This window comes from Notothenia rossii (assembly GCF_949606895.1).
Source record: "Notothenia rossii genome assembly, chromosome: 11".
In the NCBI taxonomy this organism is placed as follows: domain Eukaryota; kingdom Metazoa; phylum Chordata; class Actinopteri; order Perciformes; family Nototheniidae; genus Notothenia; species Notothenia rossii.
The window spans coordinates 36681299-36699490 of record NC_136910.1 but is presented as its reverse complement, the minus strand read 5'-3'; the positions used below and the strand labels follow the sequence as shown (position 1 = coordinate 36699490).

The 18192-nt window shown below is 40.9% G+C and overlaps 1 protein-coding gene across 7 annotated transcripts; it reads left to right on the top strand.

Annotated features, from left to right (window-relative positions):
• Positions 1 to 6031: 6031 nt before the first annotated feature.
• Positions 6032 to 13597, top strand: LOC307024489 (uncharacterized protein). 7 transcript variants are annotated; one of them, XM_079658645.1, is made up of 17 exons: positions 6032 to 6146; positions 6680 to 7037; positions 7754 to 7834; positions 8065 to 8272; positions 8460 to 8512; positions 8603 to 8701; positions 8889 to 9121; positions 9210 to 9388; positions 9759 to 10103; positions 10245 to 10362; positions 10439 to 10530; positions 10642 to 10758; positions 11092 to 11208; positions 11326 to 11517; positions 11763 to 11915; positions 12187 to 12386; positions 12555 to 13597. In XM_079658645.1, the coding sequence occupies exons 9-13, from the start codon at positions 9846 to 9848 to the stop codon at positions 11167 to 11169; spliced, it is 663 nt and encodes a 220-aa protein (XP_079514771.1). In that variant the 5' UTR covers positions 6032 to 6146; positions 6680 to 7037; positions 7754 to 7834; positions 8065 to 8272; positions 8460 to 8512; positions 8603 to 8701; positions 8889 to 9121; positions 9210 to 9388; positions 9759 to 9845; the 3' UTR covers positions 11170 to 11208; positions 11326 to 11517; positions 11763 to 11915; positions 12187 to 12386; positions 12555 to 13597. The 7 variants fall into 7 exon arrangements, with proteins under 7 accessions (XP_079514771.1, XP_079514769.1, XP_079514767.1 ...); XM_079658643.1 differs by having other exon boundaries at positions 8384 to 8512; XM_079658641.1 differs by having other exon boundaries at positions 8356 to 8512.
• The last annotated feature ends 4595 nt before the right edge of the window (positions 13598 to 18192 follow it).

Below are 18192 nucleotides of genomic sequence, written 5' to 3'. Positions count from 1 at the left end.
TTACATTAAAAGAAATCGCGGACCGGTTGTCAATTTGAACTGATTTTAATATTTACTGACCAGCAGGTAGCAAAAGAGACTAATTGTATGTAACAGCCTGAACAAATACTAGAACAATATGCATCCAAAACATATCAAAAACGTTTCAAAAAAGAACCGGTGTTTTTCGGAAAAGCAGAAAAACGGAAAACCAAAAAACCGAGGTTTTGTTTGTATGATTTACGGATAATCCAGTGAATGCTGGTAAAAACGAGGAGAAGGCAGGTCGCCAGGGTGTGTGTGTGTGTGTGTGTGTGTGTGTGTGTGTGTGTGTGTGTGTGTGTGTGTGTGTGTGTGTGTGTGTGTGTGTGTGTGTGTGTGTGTGTGTGTGTGTGTGTGTGTGTGTGTGTGTGTGTGTGTGTGTGTGTGTGTGTGTGTGTGTGTGTGTGTGTGTGTGTGTGTGTGTGTGTGTGCCCTTGCGAAAGCATACATACAGATTGGTCTAGCCATCAACATAAAAAAGACCCAAATCCTCCACCAACCACCACAAAACAGCAGTACGCCTGTCCTACCCCCGAACATCTCCATTGACAACATCAGACTGCAAAATGTGGACTACTTCCCATACCTTGGCAGTTTCCTATCATCAAAAGCTGTTATTGATGATGAAATACACCATTGCCTCAGCTGTGCCAGTGGGGCTTTCTCAAGGCTAAGGAAGAGAGTCTTTGAGAACCGTGACCTCCAAGCAAAGACCACAATCTTGGTCTATAAAGCTGTGGTGCTCCCCACTCTTCTGTATGGATCAGAGGCCTGGACCACATACAGCAGGCACTTAAAGGCACTTGAGGCATAGCCTACCATCAGAGATCCCTCCGAAAAATCCTCAGGATTAGCTGGGAGGATCGGCGCACTAACACCAGCGTCCTGGAGGAGGCTGATATTCCCACCATCACTGCCACCATTGTCCAAAACCAGCTCAGATGGACTGGCCATGTTATCCGCATGCCTGACTCTCGTCTCCCAAAACAAGTCCTTTACTCCCAGCTTGTTAAAGGGAAACGGGCCCCTGAAGGCCAAAAGAAGAGGTACAAAGATAACATAAAAACAAACCTAAAGAAGTACCATATAGACCTAAAAGCTTGGGAAGACATGGCAACAGACAGGGCGACCTGGAGAAACCTTGTCCGTGAGGGTGCTACACTATATAATGATGACCTCTGCCATGCTGCACAAGACAAGCGCAGACTCAGGAAGGAGAGAGCAACCACCAAACAGGTCCAACCCAAACCCTCCACCACTACATTCCCCTGTCCACACTGCACAAGAATAATCGGGTCCAGAATCGGCCTCTATGCCCACCTGAAGACCCACAAGGACCAAGAAGGAGGACAGTCATACTCGACTACGAGTGACCACCGATGATGATGGTGTGTGTGTGTGTGTGTGTGTGTGTGTGTGTGTGTGTGTGTGTGTGTGTGTGTGTGTGTGTGTGTGTGTGTGTGTGTGTGTGTGTGTGTGTGTGTGTGTGTGTGTGTGTGTGTGTGTGTGTGTGTGTGTATGTGTATGTGTGAGTGTGAGTGTGTGTGTGTGTGTGTGTGTGTGTGTGTGTGTGTGTGTGTGTGTGTGTGTGTGTCTGTGTGACACTGGCATTTGTTGGTATTTGTATAGGTGCGAAAACTACGCACACATTATGATAAAATATTTTTATATATTTATAATTCTGCAAATATTACGATAAACTCACAGCTATTTTGCGGCTCGCCAGTAACACCTCCGCGGACCGGTACCGGGGGTTGGGAACCCCTGCTTTAGAGGACTGGATCATTTTATTTCTCAGGACCCATGAAATCATCTTGCAGGATCAAGTCAAAGTCAAGTCAAAGTCAGCTTTATTGTCAAGAATTCTACATGTTGTACATCCAGAAATATCGAAATATCGTTTCTCGCAGTCCTACAGTGTGACATATATACATCAAACAGAAAAGCAAAAAGGGCCTAGATAAACTTGGTATACATTAAACAAAATAAAGTGCCTAGATAACCGGGGTATACAGTTTAAAATGTTAATAATATAATATATTTAAAGTGTTCAAAGTACAGTTTCAGTGCACTAGCAGCGGAGATGGGCAGACAAATTACTGGTGCTGGATGAGGGAGGTTGGTTGTGTGTGTGTGTGTGTGTGTGTGTGTGTGTGTGTGTGTGTGTGTGTGTGTGTGTGTGTGAGTGTGAGTGTGAGTGTGAGTGTGAGTGTGAGTGTGAGTGTGAGAGAGAGAGAGAGAGAGAGAGAGAGAGAGAGAGAGAGAGAGAGAGAGAGAGAGAGAGAGAGAGAGAGAGCGTGCGTGCGTGGTTACCTTCTTCCTGAAGGCAGGCGGCTGAAGAGGCTGTTGGAGGGGTGGGTGGAGTCACCCACACTGCTGAGAGCTTTGCGGGTGAGGCGGGTGTTGTATATATCCTGTAGTGAGGGGAGCGAGGCACCGATGATCCTCTGGGCAGAGTTCACTATGCGCTGCAGGCTCTTGCGGTCGGCGGCTGTGCAGCTTCCGAACCACAGCGTGATGCAGCTGCTGAGGATGCTCTTGGTGGCGCCTCGGTAAAAGGACAGCATGATGCTGGGTGATGCTCCGGCTCGCTTGAGCTTCCGGATGAAGTACAGGCGCTGCTGGGCTTTCCTCGCTAGTGCGGTGGTGTTGTTTTTCCAGGTGAGGTCATCAGTGATGGTCACCCCAAGGAATTTGGTGCTGGTCACCTGCGTCACAGCAGCGCCGTTGATGGTCAGGGGGAGAGGGGGTCGACGGTGGGTTCTCCTGAAGTCAACAACTATCTCCTTGGTTTTCTCCAGGTTGAGGAAGAGGTTGTTGTTTTGGCACCATAGGGCCAGCTGGTTCACTTCCTTCCTGTAGTTAGTCTCATCGTTGTTGCTGATGAGACCCACCACAGTAGTGTCGTCTGCAAACTTCCCGATGTGGTTGGTGCTGAAGATGGGTTTGCAGTCATGGGTCAGCAGAGTGAAGAGAAGGGGGCTGAGCACACATCCTTGGGGGGCCCCCGTACTCAGTATGAGGGTGTTTGAGGTGTTATTGTTGACCCGTACAGCTTGTGGTCTCTCTGTGAAGAAGTCCAGCAACCGGTTACAGAGAGAGGGGCTGAGGCCCAGGTCTGTAAGTTTTTCTACAAGCTGCTGGGGGATGATGGTGTTGAATGCTGAGCTGAAGTCTATGAGTAGCATTCTGACATATGGGTCCTTAGTCTTAGTCTTAGAGTCAGTCTTAGTGTCCAGGTGTGTGAGGGCTGGGTGGAGAGCGGAGGAGATTGCATCCTCTGTGGACCCTTTAGCTCGGTAGGCAAACTGAAACGGGTCCACTGATGGGGGGAGGGTGGATTTGATCTGCTTCATGACCAGCCTTTCAAAGCACTTCATGATGGTGGAAGTTAGTGCGACAGGGCGGTAGTCGTTGAAGCCGGATGGAAATTACTTCTTTGGCACTGGAATGATGGTGGTTTCCTTGAAGCACGAGGGAACAACAGCCTGGCTCAGGGAGATGTTAAAAATGTCTGTGAGGACATCTGTGAGCTCTTCCGCACAGTCCTTCAGCACACGACCAGGAATGTTGTCAGGTCCTGCAGCCTTGCGGGGGTTAATCCTCAACAATGTGCTCCTCACACTGGCTGGTGAAAGACGCAAAGCCTGGTCGTCGGGGGGGGGGGGTTTCTGCGCAGGTGTGTTGTTCTGTGCTTCAAAGTGTGCAAAGAAGCCGTTGAGGTTGTTGAGCAGGGAGGTATTACTGTCACAGGTCTGTGGCGGTGGTTTGTAGTCAGTTAGGGTCTTCATGCCCTTTATGGATCAGGCGGCTTTTGCGGGACAAAGCTGGTGGTGAAAAAAAAAAGCCGATCCCCGGATTTATCTAGCGATAAACAGGCATGGATTCAATAAATAAAGTAGAAAAAAAGATTAAAGCAGGTCATTGTGATACAAATGCAAAGAACTTACATATGGAGACATTTCTGCAGTTGTAGTTGAGAAACTTCACTTTGTCAGTTGTAACAAAATTAGCAAAAGTAGATCCAAAACGAGCAAAAAAGCTGACAACCTTCTAGATTGAGGAGACATACCTTCACTGGTCTCCCTGGTCAAAGTAAGCGATTATTAAAAGATAAAGCACTTTTTACTGGAAGCCACAAACTATTTGAATAATGTAAAACTTCACTGTACAGACTTTATCACAAGGAAAAGTATTTGTTGACAGTTGATAGTTTAATATGTTGTTTATGTATATACTGTAGAATATTTCATTTCGGTCACGCATGGTCAGATGAATGTGGGTTTGGTAGGAGCAAGATTAAGAAAAGAGTCTGTCGCCTGACTCTGGTGTGTGTTTTCACATCAAGAACAACATCAATCTGTCAGTTCTCAGGTTTTTATTCTTGTGTTATTAAATGCGGTGCGGTACACATAAAGATAAATGAACTGAGACAGGGCTCAATAAATGTTTACTGCCCAGCAGGTCACATTGAGCTGTCAACAGTCCGGTGCTGCACCCTTCATCACAGAACAGGGAACTATGGCTCACCTCACATGACTCAGGCCAAACACATCACACACAGGACTGTATCGGATTGTGTGTGTCTGCAAGAGGTTGACTGTGTTTGTGTCTTTGATCCTCTCCTTCACCACATTGTGGTAAGGTTTGAAATTGGATGGCTTGGTGTACTGAGGGATGTGAGGAAACATGTGTGTGAGTCTCTGGTGGGCAGCTTATGGGGTATTACTGAGAGGAGTTTGTGAGTGAATCTCTGTCTGGCCTCGGCTACTCTCTACACCTAAAGCCACCCTCAGGCGACCTTCAGAATATCTGTACGGCAGCAGCTTCCCCCCCCCCCCCCCAGGGCAGCAGGGACAGAGACTCACAGGAAACCACAGAGCCGGACCTCTGGCAACAAACACAAAGCTAGGGAGAGAAAGGGGGAGGGAGGGGAAAATAGGGAGAGGAGGACAATGGGAAGACTAGACAGCAGGTACAACCCAGTCTCACGGCATTTCGTGTTCACCAACACGATTTTTAATCTATTGATTCGTGTTCACCAACACGATTTTTAATCTATTGATTCGTGTTCACCAACACGATTTTCCCCTTTTTTTCGTGTTGCACAGCACGATTTTAAAAGCAATGTATTTCTGTTGGTAGTCTCACGGCATTACGTGTTATAGGAAGACCGTAAGCTGTGTGGTTCATAAAAACATGTTCTTACTCAATAGCAAGCCACGATTATTGCTTTTATTTAAAATAATATCATTTCGGACTTTTGTTGCTGCCTGTGAGGAAAATAAATGGGGCTCATTTTTCCTTCTAATTTGTTATTCTTTTCAAAATAACACACTGTTATTTAGTCAACAATAACACACAATTATCCTTGTTTTTATTTATTTGTTCGATTCTATAATCTCAGGCTTTTTTGCCGTCCTTCAGGAACTGAATTTCAAAATAAAAATAACCGGAAACAGACGTAGGCCTGCCTATAAGGGACATTTCGAGCATCATCGAGTTTAGGATGGCCGAAGACACTACACTACCCATAATCCCCAGCTATCGTTTAGGGCTACAGTACCCGTGATTAAACTTCAAATCGGGATTGGATGTTGGAGTGGCAGTGCGCCAAGGTTAAGGAATCTAAACCCCCAACAATATTAACCAATTAAAATGAACCGATTAAACATCTCTCTGACACAGTTTAAACGCATTTCAAGTGGAAGAATTGTTCGTGTCTCCTCTTCGTGTCTCGGGAAGCTGGAAGCTGTATTATTTTCAAAAAATAAAAAATATATTTTTTAACCATAACGGGTACTTTACACAACATTGAGTCAAACTTATCCTTGTTTTAATCCTTGTTTTATTTATTTTAAATTGTTGTTGTCAGTTAATTTTCCATTTGATTTATTTTGGTTTAAGATATCATTATTTTTTATTTATTATTATCATGTTAGATGTTTAAACTTTCCTGCATTTTACAAGGCAATATATACTTTTTTGTTTTTGTCCGTAAGCTACTTAGGTTATTAAAGAGTTATCGTGTCAAAATATAGGAAATGTATTAATATTTTATTGTATAATCGGTACAGGAAATTACATCATTCAGAGCACCACCATGCGATCCATCCTCTGACAAAGTAAGTTGGGTCACTAAAGTCTGATACATGTTTTGCTTAGATTTAATAATTGGGGCTTTTTTTTAAGCCTTTACTCGCATGGTTCATCATACATACATGAACTGTTCTAAGTCTGAGAAATGCTTTTGCCATAATCAGCAAAGCAACATTAATGGGAAATTATTCTTGTGGGCGGCTAGCTAGCTAGCTCACGTTCAACATAAGCTTAAACTAGTTTAGCTACATTTATATCAGCTCATAAGTGGTGTGTGAAAAATATTTGTCTTAATTACGGCTACATACGTCGGTGTTAAAGTGTGAGTTATACGTTATCTTAATCGCTTTTGTTTTACACATGACAGTACTAACGCTGGCCGACATTTTAATATATGTTTGGGGGGAGGAGCATAGTCCATGTCCATGTGCTTGTTACGCGTATGAAACAGGAAATACGTAAATGAACTCAGTCTGTCTAAAGTAGTTAAACCGTCACAATGTGCATTTAAAAAAGCTAGTTTCACTAAATAATTCACTTTTTCTGTTCTCTCCTGCAGCTCCTGTACCCACACCACAAACCCATACACTGATCTACACCATCATAAAACCAACGGCACTTTTAAGAGCCAAACTCAACCTATCTCTCTGTCTATCTACCTACCTTTCTTATAGTTATTGTCTCTATCAGTCATTATCTATTTCTTCATCTATCCATCTCAATCTTACAATCTGTCTCTCTATCTCTGTTTGTCTCATACAGCAGCTGTTGCATATCTGTTGTGTCTGTCTGTCTGTCTGGCTGGCTGTGTTGCAATGGCAACAAAACACAACCCAGACCCCAATAATCCCACATCCAAAGAAGGGAAACGCATGGCTCTTGAGCTGAAGCATGAACACATGCTAGCTGAAGCTAAGGTTGGTGTTTTAACCCATATGACCTCATTAATTTCCCACTTGAATTTGGCACTATCTGTTATCCAAAAAATGCTGAACAGGCCAAGAGTAACTGGATTTTGGATCAATGTATAGGGCCTTTGCAAAAAGGTTCATCATTACAACATGGGGGGCAGAGGCTTACTAAATAAAGCTTGTTCAACTTGTTTTACTTCATTAGTTGTATATGGTAGGAAAAACTTGAAGCAAAAATGTTCTTCAAGTGAATTAATTTACTTTTATTTGTCCACTGTCATATGGTATCAGTTTATCAGCAACATCAACCTTACATGAGTTGTTACTTGGTTACAGAAAGCAGCTGAGGAGAGGAAACGGGCACGCTCTGTAGGAGACACTTTACATTCCCCTAAAAGGGGCTGTGTAGGACGTGGCAAGCCGAGAGGGAGGCATGGAGGGCGACGCCAAGGCTCAGCTACAGGTTGAAATCCCAATTATTTTAAATTTTTATGAATTTACTAAGTAAATGGTTGGAAAATCGAATTAAAACACAGTAATTGCTTGTTGAGGGTCTACAATAATTCCAATATATAAACGCATAGTGACACTACAGTCTGAGACATTCCCACTGTGGTGTCATAAGAACTATGCTTTATTTAATTTCACAAGCTTTTAAACAATAGGTAGATAATACAAATCATCAGTTATCTGTTGTTAACCCTCTGTGTGATGTTTTACAGTCACATCCTCCCCGACTGAGGGCTTCCAGTCTTCCAGTGTGGAGGTTCTGCGTACTGAATCTTCAGCACAACACGAATTTGGTAAATCACAAAAATGGCTTTAAGTTTAAAACTAAAATCAATTTTTAAATAAATTGTGTTCGTGAGAGAAAATAACCTTATACACAACTGACAGTTCAGGACTCGAACGAGGAATGTCATTCAGTAAAGATATTGACCAGTTCCATACTGAGCAAAGAAATGATCCTTGATTTTTAGTGTTCATCTTAAATATAGTCATTTACAGTTAAAGTTTCCCATTCTGTTCACAGAAAAGAATATGGAGAGGCTCTCTGACATTCTTTCCTCATGTCCTCCTCCTGAGCCTCAAAAAAGCTCTGCCTCATCCTGGTCTTTTCGGCAGCAGAAAGCCTCAGAGCGCTGGAAAGAAGCGAGACCACACCACCTACAATGCCTTCTAGAAAAAGAGGCTGTTGGTCATCCCCTGTGTGGCCTCTGCCACGAGCCGGCTGTTATTAGGTGAGATAACATTTATCTTTATTTAAATTACTTTACCTAATTGTAATTTTTCAGTATTAATGCTCAGTGCCCTGCTATTTCAGCTAACATGCATGACTTTTGGGATGTTAGAAAACTGGATACCTAGAGAAAACCAGCCACTCCACAACAGGGACAGTTTAATGAATGTTTTTTTTAAACCAATTAGTCCAACAACGTGTGTTGTTAGAGTGGAAGGTGGATATGACACCCATGACCAAGGTATGCTCTCTCAAACTTGCATTTTGATGTTCACATGTCTCTTCGGCCAGCATATAATGGTAATTCGTGCTTTTCTTTTCTTTTTGACAGCTTGCATATTGCCAACTGTGAAGTCACCGAACTGCTCCTGTAAAGGCACAAACTTCACTGTGGTACCAGGCAAACCAGTGATTTGAATTACCATCAATGGTAAACAAATATATATATATATATATTTGGATTTCTATTGAATTGTTGTTATATGTTTACTGTTGGGCTGAGGCATTGTGCTTCCACTTGGAGTAAAACCTTCATGTAATATATGTTCATCTTTGACTATTTGTAGATGGAACTGTTGTAAGATTTGTCTTAATTATGTTTATTTACTTGTTCCAAGGGCGTTATGACTTGCATCTGCCACTATATGTCTGTCAAACTTGCCAGCAGCAGTGGACCCCCGACTTGAAAGTCCTCCTTAAGAGTGGATACTGGCCAGCTTCGGTCAGTATTTCCACACTTTACACCTTGGACCTCCTGAGCTCCTTTGAAGCGCTCAAGGTCATCTCTCCGGGATTCTCCAGACAGGCCTTTGCAAAGCTGCTGGAGCATCGTACAAAGTGTGGAGGAAGAGTAAGTGTAAATATTATTTACCATATTATACATTATAACATTTCCGTAAATAGACAAAATCACAGCAATATATGTAATTATCTTCCAGTCTGGACCTGTCAACGGAGATGCACTGCAGCGCAGCTTTCTGGAGTTCTCCTATGCCTCGTATGAGGAAGACCAGCTCTGCTGTGGTGCTCCTTTCATCTGCCCTGCCTGCACGCCGGAGATGTTTGCTGTTTCTGCCGATGGAAACAGGAAGCTGTATCGCTTTCGGCGAAGTGGAAGGTGCTGTTTTTACAATGTTGTTATTTAACTTTTTTGATTACTGTTTATATTTCATGGATATATTTGCTAATCTTTTTTTCCTCAGTTCTGATGGCAGCACCTTTTTTAACGGGCTCTTTGTAGCAGAAGACAGCGCGGTGGCTGCATTTGTCGACAAAATACAGAGATCACTGAAAAATGCAAATTTGTATTCGTCATTTTACCTTATAGGTATATCACAAAAATAGCCATGTATATCCGACCCTGACTTTCTTCAAATTCAGCTACTTCTCCTTACCATCTACTCCAAAATCAGATAATTAGAACAAATGGTGTAGATCGTGATTCCATTGCTTTTAACTGATTTGTCATGATGTAATCTGTGTCTTAGACCCAGGGAAGAGGCACATATGGGGACTCCCAGTGGACAGCAGCGACGGAGACGTCAAGGAGGGCTTCGAAGCTGGATGAAGAGAGGATGGAGGTGGCTGTATGTCGCCATGGGTTTCTTTTGAAGGCCTTAAATATGTACAGGGGGGAGATATTCGCCTACCCCCTGTATCTTCAAAAGGAACTCATGCCAGCCAAAGCCAAGTTCTTCGCCATGGATGTGGCTTGCAAGTACTGGCCTTACATGGAGAAAGCTGCAAGTGTCCTTCCTGCTCTCCAGGAGCTGAGCACCATAAAGCCATTCCTCAGTGTAATGCATGCTCGAGCCCATGCTACCAAATGCGAGGTATGTGAAATATTTTTGTATCACGTACATTTATATTTTTTATATTTATAATACTGAAGTAGTAAATATCTAAGCTATACTGTTTAGTATAGTAGTATGCAGCCTCTTTGCACAACAATTCCAGCAACCTTTTACCATCAGATTATATGGAGTGGGAAGAACCAGGAGGGAGCAGGGATGACCGCTGGGGAAGAGGTGGAGCAGGTCAACAGCTACCCGTCCCGTTGTGCCCTGACAACAAAATACATGTCCAAAGCAGGTGAGTGGAAGGTTTTGCCCTATTATTGCATACTTTTTTAGATGACACATCATAACCTCATTATTGCTTTCAAAAGCACAACTGGACATGCTCACAGTGCATGCAATGGGATGGAACAGGAAAAAAGGTGACTCCCTTCATCAGGCACTTTCCACAAGATATGTGAAGGTGAGCCTCCTATTAAAGGTGTTGTTGTGTCCTTTGTCATTTGCACATGGCTTGTTGTTAATCATAGCAAGTTTTAATCTTGATAAATGTCCATCGTCTACTGTTTATCAGACTAGTAAGAGGCTCCTGGAAGAGACTGCAAGTGTTGAGGAACTCAAGACGGAGCTACATTGTGTCTCAGATGACATGGTGTCGACGTGGATTTCCGACGTGAAGAATGGGCATCTGGTAAGCACGACGAGATAACACCAGCTACATATCATTGTCCATGACTGTTTGAATTTACAGATTTGATCCTAAAGAGCAGCCAATTTTAAGGCAATAAGGCTGATTTTTCATGCCACGTAATGGGACCCTCACTGGATTTCAGTAGACAGGGACATAATCTTCAAGCAATAGCAAGCCAACTATGTGTCCATGTTTATCTCTGATATGTTCCAGTTTCCATAGTTGTACCATCAATTTGTCTTAAAAGGTGTTAAATATGTTGCACAACTTTGTTTCTCAAAACCGTTACGTGTTGTGTAACAGTACATTTTACTGCCAATATTATTTCTACAGGAACATCAGAAACATCGGGTACTTCTGAAGACATCCTTCAAACAGCACTGCAACAAAGCATTGAGGGGCTTTACCTAAGTGTGAGGCAGCGGAAGCAATCCCTTTACCGACAGAATGGTATAACAATATAATGTTTTAGGTTGCAGATTCAACCTACTGAATTATATATATTTTTTGCACTTGCAAATATAGTTTGTCGCATATCCCTATCCCACTACTTCATTTCTTTTTCAGACAGCAGCAAGCTCCGCCATCGACTTCGAAGGAAGCTTACAGACGACAAAAAGCGCCTTAATCAGGAGGTACTGAAGTACAACCAGCTGGTACACGACTCTGCCAGAGGCATAGATGTTGCTGCGGTGGAGCATTCCCTCTCTGGAGGGAGCATCATGTCCGCGCTGTGGCCGTGGGAAGTTCATGGCATGGGTCAGTTTTCAGATATTTCATAATAATTAGTTTGTAGTTCTGTTATATGAAGGTATACCTTGCTGAGTTATGCACATATCATGTAGAGTGTTAGAACGTTCATTTAGTTTAAGGGTATATCTTAAGTGTTCTTATTGTGTATACATTTGATTATTTTGAAAGTACATGTTTGGAGTTTTAAACATATTGTTATGCTATAATGAAAATGTGATTCATATATATACATAACTGTGATTGGATTTTAGTTAACTTTACAGCCAAGAAAAAGATACTTGATCAAGTCATGCTTACACGGAGACTGCAAGAGGAGAAAGGCATCTTATTGTGGGAGATGGCGCAGCATTGCACATGGTTGCAGAACATGGCAGTTGCTCTAAAAAATAAGGTGGCTGAGGAAGGTAAGTTGAAATCAAAACTTAACCTACCTTGTAAAGTATGAGTTTTAAAGGAAAAAAAGTCAGCCCAAATCATTCTTGGTCACAGAAATTGGATGGAGTATAATGGCCTTTGCCCATTCGACCCGGCCATTTTACATAATGAAGTCCCTTGACAGTGACAATCATCTTTATATGTACATGGGAGAGAATATACTCCATTGAAGTGCTCTGGCCTCGTGAAGCAATCTTACTTTATAGTATGTCCATATAACAATATTTTGTGTATTTTCAGATGTAGACAAGGGGAATGGAGGACTTGGGTGCACCCTAAGAAGGAAGCATGCTGAGGCGTTGGAGAGGTTGCAGGTGGTACTGCAGCAGTACAAGACTGCTTTAGGTCCTGATGCTTGCTTCCTTCAACATGAAGAGGAAAGTCAAAGTGGCCTAAGCAGTCAAGACACCAGTGAAGATGAAGAAGGAAACATAATTTAGGTAATTTACTTATGAATTAATGTACAGTATCTTTGTTGATTTAGCCTCAACCTAGACATGTTGCTGTTACTTTTGTATTCATTAATGCTAAACATACATTGTGTATTCAAAAACCTCAAATTTGGTTTCTGATCTGCCCCTCTTTTTTGTTTCTCTGTATTTCCCCAGATTGCTGCTGCTCTCATGCACGAATATCCGCCAAGACTTGATGTGCTATCAGAAATGTAAATACTTTACTGACTTTATATTTAGAGATTGTATTCATACTCCTCAATGGAAGATCACCCTTGAATATGTTGACCATATGACTTTTCCCTATGCCGCAGCATCAGGCCAAACATTTCACTTGTACACAACTTAAATTGTATTGAAGAAAATGCTCAGCGTCCCTGGAATGCATCCTGAGCAATGAACCATTCACTTTTGATCCTTTTTGAAACACTAGAATGTAAATTCCTAAATCTCCAAGTATATCTTGCTGGTTACCATACAACTTGGTGAGCACATCATTGTCCAAGAGCAGGAGGTCTTTCCCTTTTTTCCCAGAACGGGATGCCTATGCATTATTATTTTCGATCTCTTATAGGATTTACCTGTCATTAACTTTATGACTGCGCCTGTTACACCGCAGGCCTATAACAGCTTTCCTCTAATTGTTCATTTTTGTTTCTTTTGCGTTACTTGCTTTAATTGCTTTGTCAGTTATATTTCCTTTTTGGTCTCCAGCTATTAACCTGATTGATTGAAGTACTTCAATCAACATGTACAATGCACAGTCTTTTAGGATGTATAATTAGGGACATTGAGATAAACAGCAAATCGTTTATTTGGTGAATCACCTCATTGTTGTTCTCAAAACCAAATAATACATTGTTATAAATTATTATATTTGATTTACACATAGAATGTATATGTTTAATATACATAGTTAAATCATAAACAAATTGTTGTGTTGTATGATTTCTTAATACTCTATGTTATAACCGTTTGCATAACTTGATTTTATGTTCTGTTGTCCATGCTTTTCATGTTAGACTAACCCCAACGCTCTAGAGTCAAGACATACACCCTTATGGTGGCCTTTTACTTGTATTGTGGTGAAACACATAAGTAAACCATTGCCAGAGAGGACCATTTTATTGTTTTAAAAACAATGTTATTGATGCGGTTGGTTGATGAATAAATATAAATTAAGCATACGTCTGTGGTACTTTTTGTTGTTTACATCACACTGCATTATAATGCGTTTGGAAATAAATTAATTTAGAAGTAACAATATGGGTTAGCACTTGAATATTTTTGTAAAGAGATGATCCTCATCCGGAACACTGGTTGTTTGTTTAAGATAAGATAGAACTTTATTGATCCCAATTTGGGAAATCTTTGCGTTGCAGCATCATTAAAACACATGGCATTATACAATACAAATAACAAGACAAGAAATAAAGAAGAAAATATACATGTTGAATTTACAAATGATCAATAACAAGATATGCAAGGTATTATATTTACATAACTATGTGACAGATGGAATATTAAATATTACACTGAATATGTCAAATGTACAGTGAAGAGAGAAACTATGGAGCAGAAAGTTATCTTCCAGCCAGAGGTGATTTGTTGTACAGCAACACGTTCTCACTCCCAACCCGTCACATGTTGACGGACGGTCAGGGCCCCTCCCCGTCACCGACTTGCATAGAGCTCCCTGAACGTTGGTAATAGACACGTTGGGATCGCGGCGAAATGCTCTCCGCAGATCCATTCTCACAGCGTTTATCAACCTTTTTCTTACTCAATATCAAGCCACACTTATTGTTTTTACTTCTTTATTTTAATTGAATAATGTAGGACTTTTGTTGCCGTCAGTTGTGGGGAGAGTAGGGGCTCAGAATACTGAAATCTGTATTGTTTCATCGTTTTTTCCTTCTAATTTTGTATTATTTTCTAAACTACACACTGTTATTTACTCAACAACACATAAGTATCCTTGTGTGTATTTATTTGTTTGATTAATAAACACAAGTTGGAGTCCGTCAGGACCGAGGGTCGGAGCAGCTCATTTGCTTTGGAGAATTTTACACCCGGAAGTAAGTATTCTCTCCGCTTCGCTTGACAAACCCAGCGCCGTATAGACTGAGAGTTATGTCATCTCCGTTCACTCCAATGGACCACTTTTTTACAGCAATGGCGGATCGTGGAGCCTCTCAATCGTTCCCCGGAAGTTAGCGCCAAGGCTAGCAGAGCTGTAGAGTTGCAGCATAATAGACCGTTCGTCACGGACTTTTAAAGAAGAAGCTTAAAGATTTATATTGCGGATATTATCAGTACATCTGATTCAAATTAACATGTGTATTAAAGGATGTCAGTGGATTATCCCTAAATTAGTAGATTTAGGGAACGTTTACAGATAACAGATTAAGCTAGGATACCATACCATAGTACCATACACTATACCATAGTGGTTGAATACACAGTATTAGGAAACACTTTATACTTACTGGACATGTTATACTCATTATATACTGTATATAAAATATGACCAAGAATGTGAGACAACTTTATAGAAATTCATATCACATCTGTTACTGATGCCATTTGTCATACTTTGTTAAACTCACAAATAATAAAGTTCCATAACTTCAGTTGGGAACAAAGACCACACCTTATCTCCCCAAGGCAATTTCCCATCCAATAGGTGTGCTATATAGGTGTGTATAACCCTTTCTCCTGTCTGTTACTCCCTCTTTCAGCACAATAACCAGAGGGGGATTCAATGGAGCCTGAATACCTGCACTGAGACCCTCACCCTGCACCCTGAGTCTCAACTCTGTGTTTTTCAAGCCTTTCCCTGTTTTTTTGTATTAAACAAAACATTAAGCTTTCCCAATGGTGTGGTTTTCGTTTTGTGAAAAAGTGCAAATGCAGTGTTTGTATACAATAACCTAACCTCACATATTTTTTTGCTGTTGGTCATGAAATTGCTCCTGCTGACTTGTGCCAGCCATTTTTTCCTCCGCTCTGTGTCAGTGGGGAAGCCGTACATTCATACTCCTTTCTCAGAGCGATTTGAGCATCCCCAGGCAGCACAGCAAACCATGGTGGCGACTAGGAGGCAGCACAGCAAACCAGGACAACACGGAGGAAAAGGCACAGACAAACTGCATGATATGCTATTCAATGTTTATTGAATTCCATGTATTTGCAATGGATGTTCCTAAAACAACACATTTAACATCATCATCATCATCATGCTGCTGCTGCTGCTGCTGCTGCTAGTCCTTTGATAGTCACCTGTCGGTCTCCTGTCCTTTCTGAAAGCCATAAAGATGACATTAGTCATTTAGATAACTTGTGTCCTCAATTACCATGGGATTACTGAAACTACCATGAATTTAAGAAAATGGTAGAAATGTATCTAATCTGAATTTTGAAGCATTCCTTTAGATCCCCTCCCTCTAAATATATAAATAAACATTAGAAAGTGATGCTCCTGACTACTATACAAGTTTAAGAAGATAATATTGGTTTGAAAGAATTCAAAGCTATAAATAAACAGCAACAGGCTCTTTAACCAAGGCACTGTTAGCCTAACATGTAAACTAGTTGTTCACACTAATCCTAATATTATCACTTAATATTAGCAAATTCTATTTTATTTTTTAAAACATATTGATGTAAATACATACACATATCGATTTGTTGTATAAATATTGCAAATCAAAACCTTTATTCACTAATAATTACCAAAAGTCGAAGTTCTATCTCCTGTTATCAATGCATTCACATTGCCCCCCATGAACTTGCGGGGAACGATTCTCGTCTACATGAACCACGTGACGATAACCGTTTTTGGACTTCCGCTGTCGTAACTCTTCTATCTATATGGCGCTGGACAAACCCATCCATGGACAAACCCCGTGATAGTCCTCAAGCTCTGATTGGATGTTTGAGTGTGCGCCGAGGGTTACGCCGAGCGTCGAACAGCACTTTGAAATGGGATGGAACCACGGGAGAATGTCCAAAACTGGATTTGAACGGGTCCACCCCCTCCCCAGAACTACAAATGTAGTAACTGTGTAGTAACTACACGCTATTGTGTGTTTCGCAAGATGTTCTATGGCACGTCTCTGCTGGGAATTGTAGTTTTAAAAGACGTTTTCATATTTCCCATAATAAGAAGTTGCCAGTATTAAACTGTGTACATCCCTGGAGGTTTAGGGGATAGGAAACGTTCACATTTAAATGATATAATTAATAAATGGGGGGAAATTGATTGTGCCCATAATGGGCAGCATTAATAAATAATAAAATAATAAATATAAATATAAATATAATATAATATAAATTATATATATATATATAATATAATATAATATAAATAATAAAGCTCTTCTGACCTTAGCTGTCGTGTGGGTATATATACCCCCATGCCAGCTAAGGTCAGAAGAGCTTTATTTAACAGCTGGTCTTATGTCTGTGACCCCTCCTGTTGTAAATTGATAAGCCTGAAACATGCACTTGTCAAGGTTCAGAGGCAAATTTTGCAAATATGGCAGTAGCCATCGATCATCTTAAGATAAGATATACTTTATTGATCCCAAGTTGAAAACATTTGCGTTACATCAGCATGTGTAACAGTTGTAAATATGCAGTGGTGTTTATTTGTAAATCATTTAGTATAATCACACAAATTCTGTGTTTTATATTTAATAATCCTGTGTTCTTTATTTATTGAATGTTCAATACCTGACAAGGTCGGAGATGAACAACTTGGGTCGAAGGTTCCTCAACAGTGCATTACAAGACATCTATCAATATGTGTGTATACCTCCACCATTAAACTGTCATATTCTGCACATTTCTTATACTATCTACATACATCTTATAAGAGTATAATACATATGTATAATATCAGTTAAAATAAGTGCTTAAACATACAATAGTTAACATTGCAGGAAAGCAATATATTAGTACTTTGTCAGGATTAATATTTATACCCCCAAAGCTTTTTTCTTATTCAAAATAAGAACTTAACCTAAAGTATTCTTTAATGTTTAAATAAAGCCTTATTAGTTTGTCTGTCTGTGTCTCCTATTAATATCTAATAATAAAAATAATACATTTCAATAACGTGCTTTAACCACTAGGTCTCCCTTTCTATCAGCTGTGCACCGTTATGGTGTAAATATACCAATATACCGATTGGATCAAATATAAAAGTCAGCCGAATTAGTATTGATACTGCTAGGAGTTGACCGTCCGTCAACATGTGACCGGTTGGGAGTGAGAACGTGTTGTGTACAGAGTTATTGCAGTGGGCAGGAATGTTTTTCCTGTATCGGTTCCTGTGACAGCGGAGCTGCAGCAGTCTGTTGGAGAAGGAGCTCCTGTCTGTCCAGGTGTGTGTGTGTGGGGGGGGTTATCTTTCTGTCCAGCTGCTGGTGGAGAGGATGTATGGGGTTACCCATGATGGAACCAGAATAGGGTTTGTTGGCTTACACGCCTTTCATCGTAGTGGAAAATGTTGTCATATGCAATATGTTTGGATAGTTTCACCATTGAAATGCGTTTGATAACACTAGGTGCTCTAGTGCCAAAGTTGTGGCCCTAAAAAAATATCAACTATTCATTTGTATGGCATCCAGAGCTTCCAAATTTTAAGGAATATGTTTTTTGATTTAAAATATCATCAATGTCATAAGCAATGGTTACATTAAAACCCTCCTATTGTATTCGTTTCCCCCCCCTTACTTTGGTGTTCGCGGTCAAATTTGACCGGTCCTGTTTTAACTGCTATTACATT